Genomic DNA, 16,486 nt, shown 5'->3' with positions numbered 1-16,486 from the left:
ATGGCCTTGGGCCTGTGGAAGGTGCTTTCCAAAGCACCCCACTTGCCTTTTAGGTAGATGGATGGCCCCTGTGTTCTTCTATAGCAAAAGTAAACATGCATCCAGCTTCCGGTAGTTATGTAAAGACACAATGCATTTAGGACTCCCTCAACGTTTAAAATTATCTCGTTGCTTTTCAAATGTATTTTTAGTGATGAATTATTCATGTCTGTGTAGGTGTAGAGGCAGTCCTGCGAGTCAGCATTTCTGTAATAAAAGGTCACTTCAGAAGTGAAGTGGCTTCTTACTCACGTGTGTGTGGGGTACCTGTGAAGGTGGGGGGGCGGTCATCAGCTTCAGGGCCTTGTGAAGCTGAATCTTTGGGGAAATATGGGTGTGTCCTGATAGACAGGACACAGAAGGGAGATTTGTGATATTTTTTGTTGTTTATTTATTCAAAAAGGAGTCTTAAAGACCGGTGAGATAGTATTGAGGCTAATGTGCTTCTCTTTTAAGTGACCAGGCCTACTTTACTTTCCAGCACCACATGTGGACGTCCAGACAGCTCAGAAGTGATCCTTGAGCACTAAGTCAGGATTAAGTTCCTTTTTAATGTCTTGACTTTTTTGGGGGGTTTGGGGTTACTCCTGGTTCTGCACTCAGGAATTACTCCTGGCGGTGCTCAGGGGACCATATTGGATGCCTGGGATTGAACCTTGGTTGGCTGCATGCAAGGCAAATGCCCTACCTACTGTGCTATTGCTCTGGTCCCAGGATTAAGTCCTAAAGCACATTGAACTGGACCGCTTTAAAAAAAAAAAAAAAAAAACAGAACAAACAAAGACATTTAAATTAGGCATTAAAAAATCTGACTTAATATATAAAATTAGTTGAAATACAATAGTAATATAGTAATTTTTTCTTATTTGGGAGCCACACCAGGCAGTGCTCAGAGCTTACTACTGGCTCTGTGCTCAGGGACTGCTCCTGGTGGTTCTCAGGGACCATATGGAGTGCTGGTGATCAAACTATGGTTTTGATAACAACACACAAACATGTGCTGCATGCAAGGCAAAGGAGCCACTGACCCTGACAAAAGTATTTTTGGACAATTATTCAATATACATTTAGAAGAAGACTACATTAGGCTCTGAATATTCTGAATAGTAATTCGAGTCAGCAAAATTGCCAAGACTGGAATGGAGAAAGTGAAAAGTTAGAATAAACTCATTTCGTGTCTGTTATACATTTTACGGGTGATGGGCACACCATGAGGGTGACCAGGGGTCACTCCTCGCCTGTGCTCAGGGATTAATTCTGTCGGTGCTCAGGGGACCATAAGTGGTGCTTTGATTATTAGGCTATTTTTTTTTTTGCTTTTTGGGTCACACCCAGTGATGCTCAGGGGTCACTCCTGGCTCTGCACCCAGGAATTACACCTGGCCGTATGTGATGCTGGGAATCGAACCCGGGTTGGCTGCATGCAAGGCAAACACCCTAACCACTGTGCTATCACTCCAGCCCCATTATTATTAGGCTATTTTTAATACTGTGGAATTTATCCAAAATGGATGTTTAGTTCTTGATGCATCTTTTCTTAAGGCGTGTCTGTATTAGAGCTCATGTAACAAAGTACCATAAATGTAGGGGCTTAGGCAACAGAACTCTATGTCCTCATGCTTCTGGAAACTCAGTCTGCCAGTGTCCAGCTGCCCAGACCCCACTATTTGCTGAGTATGGGCACCTGCCTTCTTCTTTCTTCCTGCCCTTTATGGTGTTCTCTCCGTCACCGTGTCCTAACCTCTTATTCTTAGGTAGACACCAGTCAGACTGAATTGTATTTCACCCCAATGACCTCATTTCACTTACTTCTTTTTGAAAAACACAGTGTCAAAATGCAGTTACCTTCTGTGATACTGAGAGTTAGAGCTCCCACCTAAGAATTAGGGTTGAGGGAACAGGCCCCAGCCCGTCAATGCCTCATGCTAGATAAATCTGATTACACTGTATCTTCTCACCAATTGTGTGAAGATTGAACTTTGCATAGTTGCTTCTATTAATAGTCTAGTTCTTTAATTAATTTTTAGCAAACCATAGAAGGGAGGCTAAAGAACATCACTTTTGCAATTATGACAGTCTCAGTATTAAATCTGAGGCCACACTAAGGGCCTGAACCTCTCTAGACTCAAATTTCATTTTCTTTAAAGTAAGATAATTGAACTTTATTTTTTTTGCTCTGATCTGAGTCCCTAAAGCGTTATTATAGTAAAAGCAACTGTAAAAATACACAGAGACTCTAAATGGAAAAGAAAAGAGGGGAAAGAAACAAATATTTTTAGAAATTTGCCTGTGAACCATGTATTATTACCTTCAGTACACCAGAATGACCATAATATTCTTAGTGATTACTGTTTCAGCGACTGGAGAGACAGAACGTGTGCCTTGCTTGCAGATGACTCTGGTTTGATCCTTGATACCATATAGTCCCCTGAGGAGGCTGCCCCCATCTTGAGGTCACTGGGGTGGTCTGGGACCCCAGGTTGGATGAGAATCACCATGTAGGGCCTCCAAACCTCCTGAACCTTGGGAACTCCCACCTCCCAAATAGATATCTCCACTCAGAGGGGAAATGCAGCATTTCCGTATTTGCATTAGATGAGCCATTCTAATTGCTTCCATATTCTTCGACGGAGTAAGAACACTTCAAGAGGCTGATATTTTGGCCCAGTAGTAAAGTGCATAACTTACATGCAGGAGATCTGAGTTTGGTCCTTGAAAATCCAAAAGTAATAAAGCATTTCAAAAGATGGCAGCTTATCAGTAACAGAGAAATCTAGATGTTTGCCCCAGGGTGTTTTATTTGGGATGTCTTCGCAAAGGTGGTAATGAACTATAATTCATTAATTTTTAGGTGCTTTCAGTTTTAGTGTACCAATGCAGTTGCATTTTCCTGCACAGTTACACATGGCACACTAACACATAGAGTGTTCACTTTTATTTATTTTTGTTTTTTGGGCCACACCTGGTAGTACTCTGGGTTTATTCCTGGCTCTGCACTCAGGGATAATTCCTGGTGGGACTCAGGATCATATTGGATGCCTGGGTAAAAAGTGTTCATTTTTAAGGCATAAAGAAGAAGCCATGTGTTGATATGAGACTTAATTATTTCCTAGAACTCATCATCACATTTTGTGTCAGAAAATGTAATTTTAAAAATGAAGTTAACAGCTTTCAAAGTTATTTGACTGAAATGGAAGTGGCATTGGAAGAAGCATAGATGAAACCAAAAGTCTAAATATTTTCTGTTGTATGTTAGAAAGAAATTGCAGTTACTTTATTTTTAAAATGAAATCACTTCGATTCTGCTTCTTTACTTCAGACACGAGTCAGTCTTTCAGTCTGATGCTGCTGATGTGTTAACAGGCAAAGATAAAATTGTTACATGTTTCTTGAAGAAAGGTTCTCAGCTTATAAAAATTAGAATTCTTTGTAGAGATGTGCTTACTCGAAACTTTTTGCTGATGCTCATCAGTGAAAATTGCAGTGGCCAAATTGCCTACAATGTTTTCAGTTCACGTTCTAGCCATGAGTGTTTTTGTTTTGTCCGTTCTCACCCCAGTGGTAACTATAGTTAGGAAAGGAAAGAAAAGGAGCAATGCATGAGCTCCTGCAGTCACTGCAACAAAAATCCGAGAAAGGGGTAGAAACATCTCTACCACCACAGAGCAGGCAGGGAGAGTCGGGCTCAAAGGCCTGGACACTGCTCCCCGGATTTCTGATGAGGAAACTTTGGAATGGGGAACACATCTGTCCTCAAGCAGGACTCCGCCATCTGGAGGTTGATGAATCAGAATACTGTGATACCATAGCTTAGCTCTCTCCAGAACTCTAGCACCACTGAGTCATCCAGAACTTGGCACACCACTCTCAGTCTGGGCACCCTGAATGGACAAGGCTGTGGACAAGGCTCAGTGGGTCCCCACTTCCCGTTACAAATTAAAAACGGGAGGGAAAGTATACAGTGTGATGATGATACTTATTCTGTACTTGGAAATTGCCAAGAGAACAGGTCTTCAACAGTTCTTTGTTTCGTTTCTTTTTAAATGGATTTATTTATTTACTTGGCTTTGGGGCCATACCCTTCGATATCAAGGGGGGGTCTCTCCCTGTTACTCAGGGGTCACTGCCGGTGATGCGTGCAAAGCTAATACTCTAGCCCTTTCCTGGTGCAAAGCTAATACTCTAGCCCTTTCCTGGTGCAAAGCTAATACTCTAGCCCTTTGAACTCTCTGTCTCCCTGAATCCTCTTTCATAGTTTTTAGCACCAGAAATAATTGGTGCCTGTGGATGCTGACAGATGTTGAACAGACTCACAGCGGCCTCATTTTACTGTATATGCAGAGGTTGAGCCATTACATTGTATACATGAAACTGACATAATGCATTGTCCCTTAGCCAAACAAATAGCATGGTAAAATACTAATTACCTACAAAGAACAAAATGACTTTGCAAATACTTCTCTGCAACAGTTTCAAGAAAGTCTGTGCTCTCTTCTAAAATGTTTCCTATACAGAGAGCTAAAAGGCAATTTAAGGAAATGTTTCTTGTGTAACAGCCTTTGGTGTCAGGCCAATATTTTTCTGTTTCTTGACAAAACAAAGCATGCTCTGCTCACGGAGCCTCTTTCCCCAGGCTACAGCCCTCTTTTTCTCAGAATTTTGCAGCAAGTTTTTCTTAAGGAACCTTTTGTTGTTGGTTAGACAAAATATTTTTTTTTAATGGGGAGGTGTTGGGTCGCACCGAATGCTGGACTCAGGACTGACTCCTGGCTCTGTGCTCCATGGTCACCCCCAACAGTTCTCAGGGACTAGATATAGTGTTGGGATTCAAACCTGGGTCTGCTAAGTGCAAGACCAGCGCTCCTGCCCCCTGGAAATATCTGCTTTGCCCTGGGACAAAGTGCGGGTGCTCAATCTTTCTCATCCTACTTGGGATTAGACCCTCTACCTTAACTGAAAGTCACATTTGTTTTCTCTCCATTGCTACTTTATTTTGGTTACTGATTTATTTTTATCTATAAAGAAATCCTAAATGAATGTTTTTTCCTGTGAGTTTACACATAAAATTGTCTTAGATATTGAAAACTTACATTTACTGTTTTATTTTAAATACTGTTTTAACATTAACCATAGATACCCAAGAGCCCATACTAATTCCATCCACCTCTTGATTCATCTCATCGGAGTTCCTAGTGTTAACTAGAAGTAGAGCAAATATCACAACCACTTTATAGCCCAGTTTGAGTGTCTCTCATGATCACTGTGAAAGGCCACAAGTGTGTTCTTTCACAAAGCTTTTTTGTTTGCTTTTGGGCTACCTCCAGCAGTGTTAGGGCTTACTCCTGGCTCTGTGCTCAGAGATCATTCCTGGCAGGGCTTGGGGAACCATATGGGGCGCTGGGCATTGAACCTTGGGAGCACTCAACCTTGGGGATTATATGGGACGCTGGTCATTGAACCTTGCTATGTTCAAGGCACACCCTACCCACTGTACTATCTCTTACCGCTCCATGAAACTTCTTAAACTACACAAATCCTAGCAGCACTTCTGCCCTCTTTCCCAGTGATGTCAATTATTTTACCAGTTTCAGATAAGAAGAGGCTAACCCAGCTATTACTTTTAGCATTCTAAATAGCAAATAATGGCAGGCTTTCCCTTTGATGTATAGCAAGTAAAGCCTGATAGCCTTTCTCTCTTTCTCTCCCTCTCTCTCTCTCTCTGTATATATATATACTTATATATACATAGGTATACATATATATATATATGCACAAAGACACACACACAGTCTATCTCTCTGACCACATGAGAGATAAAGCCATTTAGGCATCTCCAGAGTAACATTATCCTTTTGTGACTCAGTAGTTCCTTCTTCCATGGGCACGAGTGATTCATGGAACTGTCTGCAGTCAGAGCAGCAGAAGAGATCCCTGTGGAAACTACAGGCCACAGTTTAAAGGTGGCTCAAATTGGTGTTTTATGAGTCATTGATAATGGTGAGGAAACCTGCATTCTATGGATTTACCTGACAAAAGGGAGATGACCCTCATGTCATAAAAGTCAGGACCCTATGATTCCCGCTCCAGTGGGTGTGACTGTTCTTCATTTTAGTGACTAGAAATTACAGTTTGACTACAGAAAATGCATGTTGCTTTGACCTCTAATTTCCACCCTTCTTTATTTCCTGTGGCATTTATTTCTTTTGCTTTTCATCATGAAATTTGTCTAATATTTATACTCTTGGAGCATAAGAGAATTTAAGTGGGAGCTTAAGATCGAAAATGCTTTAATTCAAACCATTTTCTTCCCCCACCTACTGAAATGCTTTCTTCCTATTCGCCAATTCAGCAATTACCAGGGCAGAAAACTACTTCCATTCTATGAGGCTAAAGTCTGTATCTGTCATCTATGAACTGGAATTCTTACGACTAGAATTTTCCTTTTCTATGGTTCAAAGGCAAGCCAAAGAATTCACTCCTTGTAGGATGTTAGCATAACAACAATAGGATGACTGAACATGGAGATTATTTCTTGTTTGTTGATTTTAGTAATGAGAATAATCTCTCCTTTGAACTAAATTTTATTGAGTGATAGTCCATTCTTGCCAATAACACATATAACTTACTATATATCTTGAGTAGGATGCAGAAATTAGTCCACAGTCATGAAAAATGTCATTCCTCCTTGTGGATTTTCAAGTCCACGTGGGAAGGACCAGCTTAATACATGTTGAAAATCTTGTATTTAGCACACTTTGTGAGAGATGTTGCATGTATATCTGGCAGAACATCTTGTCCTTGAAGAGCTCATGATTTACTGGGAACAAAAGCATTGTCTCATGATCACATTTGTAGTTCATACGGTGTTCAGTTTGCAGTGTGATAAGGATAGGCATGGTGGGATAGCTCTCTTGAATAATCCATGAAGCTATGACTTATTAGTCATCTCACAAGTGTATCTTGTAAGAGGTCAAGAACTTATTTCACATCTATCAAAATAGGATAAACAAAGTTTACAGGTACTTTCTCTAGAAAAATGTACTGGAAACGGGAGTCCATGTCTGCTGTTGAGGTGATTTTGGTTTATTCTTAATTAAAAATTTACAAAAAAAAACCCCACCTCTTTTACAATTCATTTCAGATTCCTGAGACATTGTCCCTCTGTTCCAGGCAGAAGCCATCTGAATGATTGGAGTTCTGTCTGAACTTGGCAGATGCCAAAAATCCATTTTAAGTCTCTGTTCAAAAGCCTTGATTAAATTTGCTTTCTCTGTTTAATGTGAAGAGAACCACTTGACTGCGCTGGGGGCTGGGTTATTGTCAGTGGCAGTTTGATAATGTCCCAGGGTAAATTGCAGCCATTTTTAGCAAGTGGCTAAAGAAGCCATTCATATAATTATATTCAAATAAAGCCCAGCTTGATAGTCGGGGAAAGGATGTGATGGTAAAAGTTTCTGGTTCACTTTAATTAAATTGAAAAGCAGGTAAACCCGAAATGGTTTGCGTACCTTTCCAGCAGGAACATACCATTTGCTTATTGCTCGCTCTTTCTTTCTTTCTTTCTTTCTTTCTTTCTTTCTTTCTTTCTTTCTTTCTTTCTTTCTTTCTTTCTTTCTTTCTTTCTTTCTTTCTTTCTTTCTTTCTTTCTTTCTTTCTTTCTTTCTTTCTTTCTTCCTTCCTTCCTTCCTTCCTTCCTTTCTTTTTTTCTTTTCTTTTCTTTTCTTTTCTTTTCCTTTCTTTCTTTCTTTCTTTTTTGAGTCACTCGCACTGGAGATGAGATGCAAAGGAGGGGAAGAAGCCACAATGTAGCACGGATTTCCCTCCAGGTCTAGAGAACTAGATGGACAAAGGACAGGAAATAACATCCAAATCCAGGATTTTCTGGAGCCCAGAGAGAGAGGAAAGCCCCTAGTGTCCTAGCCTGGGACACCGAGATATCAGCTCCGTGGGGAGGCCTCAAAGCCAGGTATCTTTCCAGAGGAAGTCGACTTTTTCATATCATTTATTTGTTCAAAAGCATTTACTGTGATCTCAACAGTAATCAGGTCAGGCTCATAATATTTTAGGTCCTACCTAGCATTAAAAAATAAATAAATGAGAAAATGTGTTTTATCCCATAAACTCACATAGAAATGATTTTTTTTTTCTTTTTGGATCACACCCAGCGATGCACAGGGGTTATTCCTGGCTCTGCGCTCAGGAATGACTCCTGGCGTTACTCAGGGGACCATATGGGATGCTGGGAATTGAACCAGGGTCAGCTGCGTGCAAGGCAAACGCCCTACCCGCTGTGCTATCGCTCCAGCCCAGAAATGGAACTTTTTAATCAAAGTCCATTTGTAATATAAGGGCCACTTGAAATGAATCCCATTAAGGATTAGAGGGCCAGAAAGATAGATCCACAGGTAGTACTGGGTTACAGCACTTACCTTGCATGCAGCCAACCACAGTTTCACTCTTGACACTGCCGAGAGAGACTCCAGATGCCAGAGCACAGTGCTCGGAGGAGCCTCCAACCACTGTAGTGTGTAGCCCCAAACTCCTCCCCCCCCAGTAAAGTGAGAAAAATGTACTTTATTTTATATTTAGTTTGCAATCATTGTAGAATTTTCACATTTGCAAAGCTCTAAAGAAAACAAACCAATTTGTTATTTATATCAGGTCTGAAGGGAGAAAGGCACAGAAAGGTGATATTTTTTTTCTGCTTTGCAAAAGAAAATTGACGTTGTATTTCACTAGCAAATGCCTCATTGTTGAAATTTGTCATAAAAATCAATAAAGCTTCATGATGAATGTTTTAGGGGAGAGATTTTACACTGATCAATTTAAGAAACACTAATGAAAATGGCATATTTTCAAGTTATAAATATAGCGAAAGAACTTTAAGGATTTACTCTGTAATATAAATTAAGATTTATAATATTAAGTGTCTATAGTTTTAGGCAACTAGGGTTTGTAATCGGGATCCATAACCCATGTTCCCACTTGAGTTCTTACCTCAGCCTTACCTAGGCGATTCTGATCTCAACCCCGTCTCACTATCCCAGTAGACGCTTCCTGCTAAATTCTGATAATATTGTTTACGGCTAAGTTTAAAGTACAGGGCTTTAGAAATTGGAGATGCTTCAGGGTGCAACTGATAGTCACTGGACAACAACAACAATATATTATTTGGAGCGTTCACTGTCTTGAGGAGTATGTTGAGTGCCTTCTGTGTGTCTTCCTGCACAATGCCCATTTCATATTTAGTCTCAAGAGTTTTGAGATGTTAACTTCAGAATGTTCAGTGTCAAACAGATGTTAATTGGCAGTTGATTGGAACTATTCTTTTCTGCCCCTGCATCCTGGTTTATATCCTGTGCTCTGCTATCTTCTTATCTTGTTATTTCTGAGGATTTGTGGTTCCAAGGGGAAGGAGTCATGTAGTATCAATAGTATGGAGGTAGCTGTGAGGAATGAAAAGCACCCAGCCTGTACCTGTCTATCATGGTGTCATTTTCAGGGACTGGAATAAGAGATGGAGAGATAAAGTGTCTATTAAATGAATTGATTAAAGAAATGGAGAAGTTTGGTGGAGTAGGGAGGAACTTGACAAGGGGATACTATAAAGTCTATAAAAGACCAATTTAAAAAAAAGAGTGAAAACAGAAAGCTGCTCTAGGCAGGATCTTTTTTTTTTTAATTGAATCAACATGAGATACAGTTACAAAGCTTTCATGATTAAGTTTCAGTCATACAATGATCGAACTCCCATCCCTCCACCAGTATATTTTCCACCTCCAATGTCCCCAGTATCACCCACCATCCCACCCCTCCCCCTGCCTCTATGGCAGACAATCTTACCCATACTCTCTCTCTCTCTCTCTCTCTCTCTCTCTCTCTCTCTCTCTCTCTCTCTCTCTCTCTCTCTCCTTTGGAGCATTATGGTTTGCAATACAGATACTGAGAGACCATCATGTTTGGTTCCTTATCTACTTTCAGCACATATCTCCCATCTCGAGAGATCCCTCCAACCATCATTGACTTGGTGATTCTTGGCAGGATCTTGAGGAGAGCAGAATGTAATAAGAATTAGACATAAATTGTCCTATTTGGGGGGCTATCTCCATGAGGAGGGGCCCCTCCTTATTCCTTTCTCATCATCCCCAAGTAACTGGGGAGATTGCTGATGAGGGAAGCTATAATCTGGAGGAATTGGAGATCCCATGGGTTTCCTAAAATGGGAGGAGTTAGGATCACAACAGTCCCTGAGAAAGTCCAGGTGGGGTCTTTGGGGAGTTCAGTTCAAACCCGTGAACTTCCGCTGTGCTCAGGGTTCAGGGAACATTAGCCAGGAGACAGTTTTCTCCTGCTTCAAAGTGAGTTCACTGTTTCAAAATCTTCGGAGTTTGGAAGTTTAGAGGTTTAGAACTCCTAATGTGAGTTTTAAATTGATACACCTTGTGGTAGATGTTGGCATAGAGGAAAATTAACTTCCTGAGCAAAATTTAATTTTGGAAAACTAATGGCAGTGCCATTCCCCAAACTCCAAGGCACAGCTTTGTCATCCACCACCCCCAGCCAGTCACTAAAGGGATGCTAATATGTTTTGACATAAAGGGACACAATTGAATTACTTGGCCTTCATTTAATCCTTACGTACTTTTCCTCCCACAAGTTTCAGTTGCTTGTTTTCATGTTATCAGTCAGCCTGGAAAATACCAGCTGGGAAAAAATCCAGGGAAATCGGTACCAACCAGGCTAGACGATGTGCCCCCAGAGGGAGCCCCTCATTTTTTCTGAAGTGTCTGGGGAGATTCCTGTCTCCCACTAAACATCTTCCAATATGTGATAGCCAGAGATATTATAGCTTGTGAGGCAGGAGTTTATCTGGCGGAGCACTTTTTAGAATAATAGTGATCCTTCTAATAGCTAGTATCTATTGAACTCTTACAAAGTGCCGGGTCCCTTCTAATAGCTAGTATCTATTGAACTCTTACAAAGTGCCGGGTCTTTTTCTAAGCACCTATATTGACTCATTGAACCCTCATAATACCATGTGTGATTACTGTTATTATCCCCCACTTTACCTATGAGGAGAGAGAAGCAGAGTTTCCCGTTTCAACAGTACATTGGAAGAATGTGACTTCTGAGCCAGGCAGTCTGACTTGGAGGCTGAGCTCTGAGCCTCTTTGCTGCCAAGCTGCCTCCTCTCATACCCACTGCAGGCAACTTGGATCATGGATCCAGTGGTAGGATACCCTAAAATCTGATGATTGGCCTGACCTGAGGCTAAAGTTTGGTCGGAGGGGAGACCAACCACTAGGACCTCTAGTCAGAAGACAGTTGGAGCAGGCCATTGCTCCTGGGGAAATAGGAGGCCTTGGAGACTATGGGAGTGTTGGTGGGGACACTATAGGAAGTTGAGCAAGAGTGAGAGTCTAGAGATAGAGGGGCGGATGGAAGAGAGTGACAAGGGGTGAGTATCTCCATTTGACTTTCTTTAACCTGCTCACCCGGGAGATAAAGTGAGATCACCTGTGAATCCACTGAGGCATGGAAAGTTCTGTTTGAATGACAGCTCCTGTCTGGGGTGTTGCTACTGTGCCACTTATCAATCAGGGAGCTCGGGGAAGACCAGGGTTCAGGAGACCCGGGTATGTAGCTGGCACCTCACAGTGTCTCAACCTTGACAGATGAGAAGATGGGAGGCAGACGGATATGGACCGGGGCAGGCAAGGATGAGTTTTGAGAATGGTGCTGCACACTGGTCAGCCCCCGAGAAACCCCTCTGGAAGGTATCACTGTATCACTGTTATCCCATTGCTCATCGATTTGCTCGAGTGGGCACAAGTAACATCTCCATTGTGAGACTTGTTGTTACTGTTTTTGGCAGATCGAATACTCCACAGTTAGCTTGCCAGGCTCTGCCATGCAGGCGAGATACTCTTAGTACCTTGCCGGGCTCTCTGAGGAATTGAACTGGGGTCGGCTGCATGTGAGGCAAATGCCCTACCCGCTGTGCTATCGCTCCAGCCCTCAGGAAGGAATACCAGACACTTATCTCTGAATTTTCTGAAGACTTGCTGCTGCTGTAGGCAAGGGCCAGTTTTAGACTTTGCAGCCCACAAAGAGACTGAAGCTCACTGCCACACTGTATCTCAAAGGTGCTTAGTGGACACTGACCTCTCATTTCACCCATGACAGAGTCTGGTGACCACTATGTTCCGTGGTTCCAGCCCCCATCTTAACTGCTAGGCTTGAAGGAAAGTATTTACTGATTACAAACTTTGGAGGCCACTAGAGAGAAATGCAAAATAAAAAGACTAGAACCTTGACTCTCAGGAGAAGTATTTAAAAAAAATTTTTTTTTAATTTTATTGAATCACCATGAGATAGTTACAAGCTTTCATGTTTGGGTTACAATCTCACAATACTCAAACACCCATCCCTCCACCAGTGCACATTCCCCACCACCAATATCCTGGGCATACCCCCCCCTTTTCCACCCTCCCCCTGCCTCCATGGCAGACAACATTCCCCATACTCTCTCTCTCTCTACTTTTGGGCATTATAGCTTGCAACACAGACACTGAGAGGTTATCATGTTTGGTCCATTATCTACTTTCGGCACGCATCTCCCATCCCAACTGGTTCCTCCAGCCATCATTTTCTTAGTGATCCCTTCTCTATTCCATTGTCCTTCTCCCCTCTGCTCATGAAGCAGTCTTCCAGCTATGGGGCAATCCCCCTGGCCCTTGTATCTACCGTCCTTGGGTGTCAGTCTCATGTGATGCTACCCTACACTCCACAAATGAGTGCAGTCCCTCTATGTCTGTCCCTCTCTTTCTGACTCATTTCACTTAGCATGATACTCTCCATGTCTATTCAGGAGAAGTATTTGGTCTGGGCTTTGTATGGGCACTCTTCTAATTAAGGCCACTGCTTTCGTGTCTGCTCAAATCAAATATATCATTCTAGTTCTTATTTTAACTCTCATCCTGAAATATCCATTGTTTACATATGGACATACTATTAAAATAACAATATTTTAAGAAATGTCACTCGATGTAAAATGATCTCTAAATCCCTCCTCAGAATTACTACTTGGAACACATTGACCACTTTCTCCAACACTTCTATATGCTCAAAACTTCTGAAAGTCTACAAGTTACATAAAGGAGATCATGCCATGCAAAATTTTCCATGAATTTTTTTTATATAATAATAGTTTGTGATCAGACTTCCCTGTAAAGCAGTGACGCTCTAGAGACTTATTCATATTATCCTACTCTTTTTTGCCTGAACATTCCACACTTTACTTCACTAACTTCTTATTCATTATCTACTTAGGGAATCAGCATATTATAAAGATCACAAAATTTCATGACTTTGCAGTAAAATTCATGCCATTCTTGGCATTTTAAGACAGGAAGAACAAAACAGGCTACAGCTCTGCTTCTTGTCTGACACTTGGTAGCTGTGTCACCTGAAAAATCACTTGCCTTTTCTGAACCTCAGCCTCCCTCTCTGTAAATGGAGGTACAGGAAGGTTTGTGTCTGTTTCTGTTGTTTGGGGCCTCCCAAGTACTGCTCAGGCTGTCTGGGGGTCCCTTTGGCAATGCTCAGCCAACCAGAGAGTCCCTGGGCCCAGCAGGAATTACCCACGCCACCTGGCAGTGCTGGACTGCACCAAGCAGTGCCCGGGGTACCATATGGTGAGGGAATTGAACCAGGGTTGCGCCACTGTTCTCTCTCCAGCCCTGATGTGGGTATGTGCAATTTTTAAGTTTATTCTATTCATTTGCAAACATGGCCCCCAACTCTATCAAAATGTAATATTCCTGTCACAGCTTAAGTATTCTGGTCAGATTCATTCCTCGATGCCTTTCCCATGGCCAGCACAGTGCCCTGTACAAAGCAGGCACTCCACAAACACACTTTGACCAAACGGACCAAAGCAAAGAGTAAATCCGTCTCCTCAGTTTTCTCTTAGAAATGTCTGCCTTGGGGGAGAAGGCAGCTGGAATAGAGAAGGGATCACTAAGTCAATGATGATTGGAGAGATCGTTCGGCATGGGAGATGTGTGCTGAAAGATAAAGGACCAAACATGAAAGTAGATAAAGGATTAAATGAGATAGCCTCTCAGTATCTATATTGCAAACCATAATGCCCCAAGGTAGAGAGAGAGTATGGGGGAAATAGTCTGCCTTAGAGGCAGGGGGAGGGTTGGGAAGGTGGGCGGTATACTGGGGACATTGGCTGTGGAGAATGCATGCTGGTGGCGGAATGGGTGTTCGATCATTGTATAACTGAAACTCAAATATGAAAGCTTTGTAACTGTCTCATGGTGATTTTAAAAAATAATTAAAAAGAAATGTCTGCCTTGGAGGCCAGAGAGAGAGCGCAGCATTAGGGCACTTCCTGCATGCATCCAGGCCTGGTTCTATCCTGGCACCTTCTCTGGTCCCACGGTCCATATGAGTGATCCATGAGCAGCCCTGAATGGGTCCCAGCACCCGCACTCCCCCGGAAAGGACAGGACAGGCCTTTCTTGGGGTTTTGTATTGGTTTAGTGTTTAATCCGGACTGGAGCGATAGCACAGTGGGTAGGGTGTTTGCCTTGCACGTGGCCAACCCAGGTTTGATTCCTCTTTCCCTCTCAGAGAGCCTGGCAAACTACCAAGAGTATCCTGCCTGCATGGCAGAGCCTGGCAAGCTCCCCGTAGCGTATTCGGTATGCCAAAAGCAATAACAACAAACCTCACAAAGGATGAACAATGGGACAACAGTATTACAGTGCTGCAGTGTTTCATCCAGTGACCCTTAGTTTTCCCCGCCCACTGTCTGTCTTTAGAATTCATGTGCTTACGTTTCAGTCTGTGTGTGTTTGCATGAACATAGTGTATACATATGTATCTATGGTTGTTCTGCTAAGGGGAGTGGGCAATACGGAGGATCTATTTGGGAAGATTTACTGCATTTTACTCTTACTGAGGTTTTAGATGAAAGAATGAGATTATGTTATTTTCTCTCCCTTTTAAGAGATGACACGAAATTGCACCTAAGGTATTACTAGACACATTATGGCAATACTTTAATATCCTCGTTCCATCAATAATTTTCTTATTCCCACCCACTTTCTTCCTTAATTCATTCTCTATGTCTTTTATTCTTTTTCTTAATTTCCCTCTTTTCCCTAATATTCCTCTTACCCTCAACTGATAGGAACTGAACAGTAAACTTTTTTCTGCTTTAGGCAGTGATGTCTTTTATCCCCTAAAGTAAGAAAAGAAGCAATCATGAATTTGAGAAAATTATCTAAACCTGTGAAACCTAAGATATACTCAAGTATAAGTGAGGATTATATGGTTTATATGTTTATATAATAATATTATATATTCTAAAAAATATTTTCATCCACAGAGGTAATGCTGAAAATCCAATTGTTTCACTCAGCTAGTGCTCAGGATAAAGTCCTTTTGGGAAATTTCTTTAAGCACACTAAGGCAATTTTTTAAGAAATCTGAGGGTGAATGTGATGCTTTAGGAAGTTTGTACTCTTTGGGGCTATTTAATATGTATCCTGAACCAATTTGATTGAGTTTATGAATCAAGTTCATAAACATGAATCACATACTTATTCCCTTTCTAAAAAAAGTGCACTGTGCATGCCAATACTTTTCCTTAACTTTGGAATACTCAAAAGCTCCATCCTGGGTAGCAGTGAGTATAATATTTTTTGACAGAGGGTGATCTCAGAGACTGTTGAGGTGTCTCAAGCTGGCTTAACCTCAATCTTTGATTCTTGGTCTTCTTTTTGTGTTTATCACTGCAGAGACTTCCATTGACCAAGTGTTGACTGTTATGGCCATATTTATAGGCCTTTATTATCATTTATCATGATAAATGACAATTTATAATTATCAGTAAATGATAATTATTATGGCAGCTCTTTAAAGCTCTGGTTTAGCTTCTTCCAATACATTGGCTGCCTCTGATTTACTGTGGAACTACACACACGATCTCATTGAGCTGTTTATACTAGAAATGGCTTTAGAAGTTTCTTGCCTGTTTATTTCCATGTTTTTACCTACACTCCCAACACCTGAGACTTCTGAAGAAGTGTTCTCCAGATTAGTTGCTGTAGTCTCTTAATCACAGTGTAAATATGAGCTTTTTCATTTTTAACCACGAAGAGATGCTATTGCCTTTTGTCCCTCTGGTGCCCAAGACGCCCAGTTCCACTCTCTCCTATGTCTGACCACTTGGTTCTTGTTTTGCAGCCCCCAGTCTGTCCCCGATCGCCTGAGGATCCGTGTGAACAAAATCAGTTTACAAGACTACGAAGGCTTTCACTATGAGAAAGAGAAACTCCGGGAAGCTTGTAAGTTGGAAGCGACTAATTGATGCCATGGGGTCACCCTATCTTCAGCTTCTTTACTGCCCTTGTTTGGATGAAAAGAC

The 16,486-nt window shown here is 41.7% G+C and overlaps 1 protein-coding gene across 11 annotated transcripts in view; it reads left to right on the top strand.

Moving 5' to 3' along the window:
• DGKI (diacylglycerol kinase iota) overlaps positions 1–16,486 on the top strand; it is a 482,969-nt gene that overhangs the window by 337,133 nt on the left and 129,350 nt on the right. For all 11 annotated transcript variants that reach the window (XM_055142753.1, XM_055142758.1, XM_055142729.1 and 8 more), the window contains one exon: positions 16,306–16,406. In XM_055142753.1, coding sequence (XP_054998728.1) covers positions 16,306–16,406 — 101 coding nt within the window. The remainder of the gene's footprint in view (positions 1–16,305; positions 16,407–16,486) is intronic.

The sequence above is a fragment of the Sorex araneus genome, chromosome 1 (genome assembly GCF_027595985.1).
Source record: "Sorex araneus isolate mSorAra2 chromosome 1, mSorAra2.pri, whole genome shotgun sequence".
Taxonomy (NCBI): Eukaryota; Metazoa; Chordata; class Mammalia; order Eulipotyphla; family Soricidae; genus Sorex; species Sorex araneus.
This window is presented reverse-complemented; position numbering and strand designations above follow the sequence as displayed.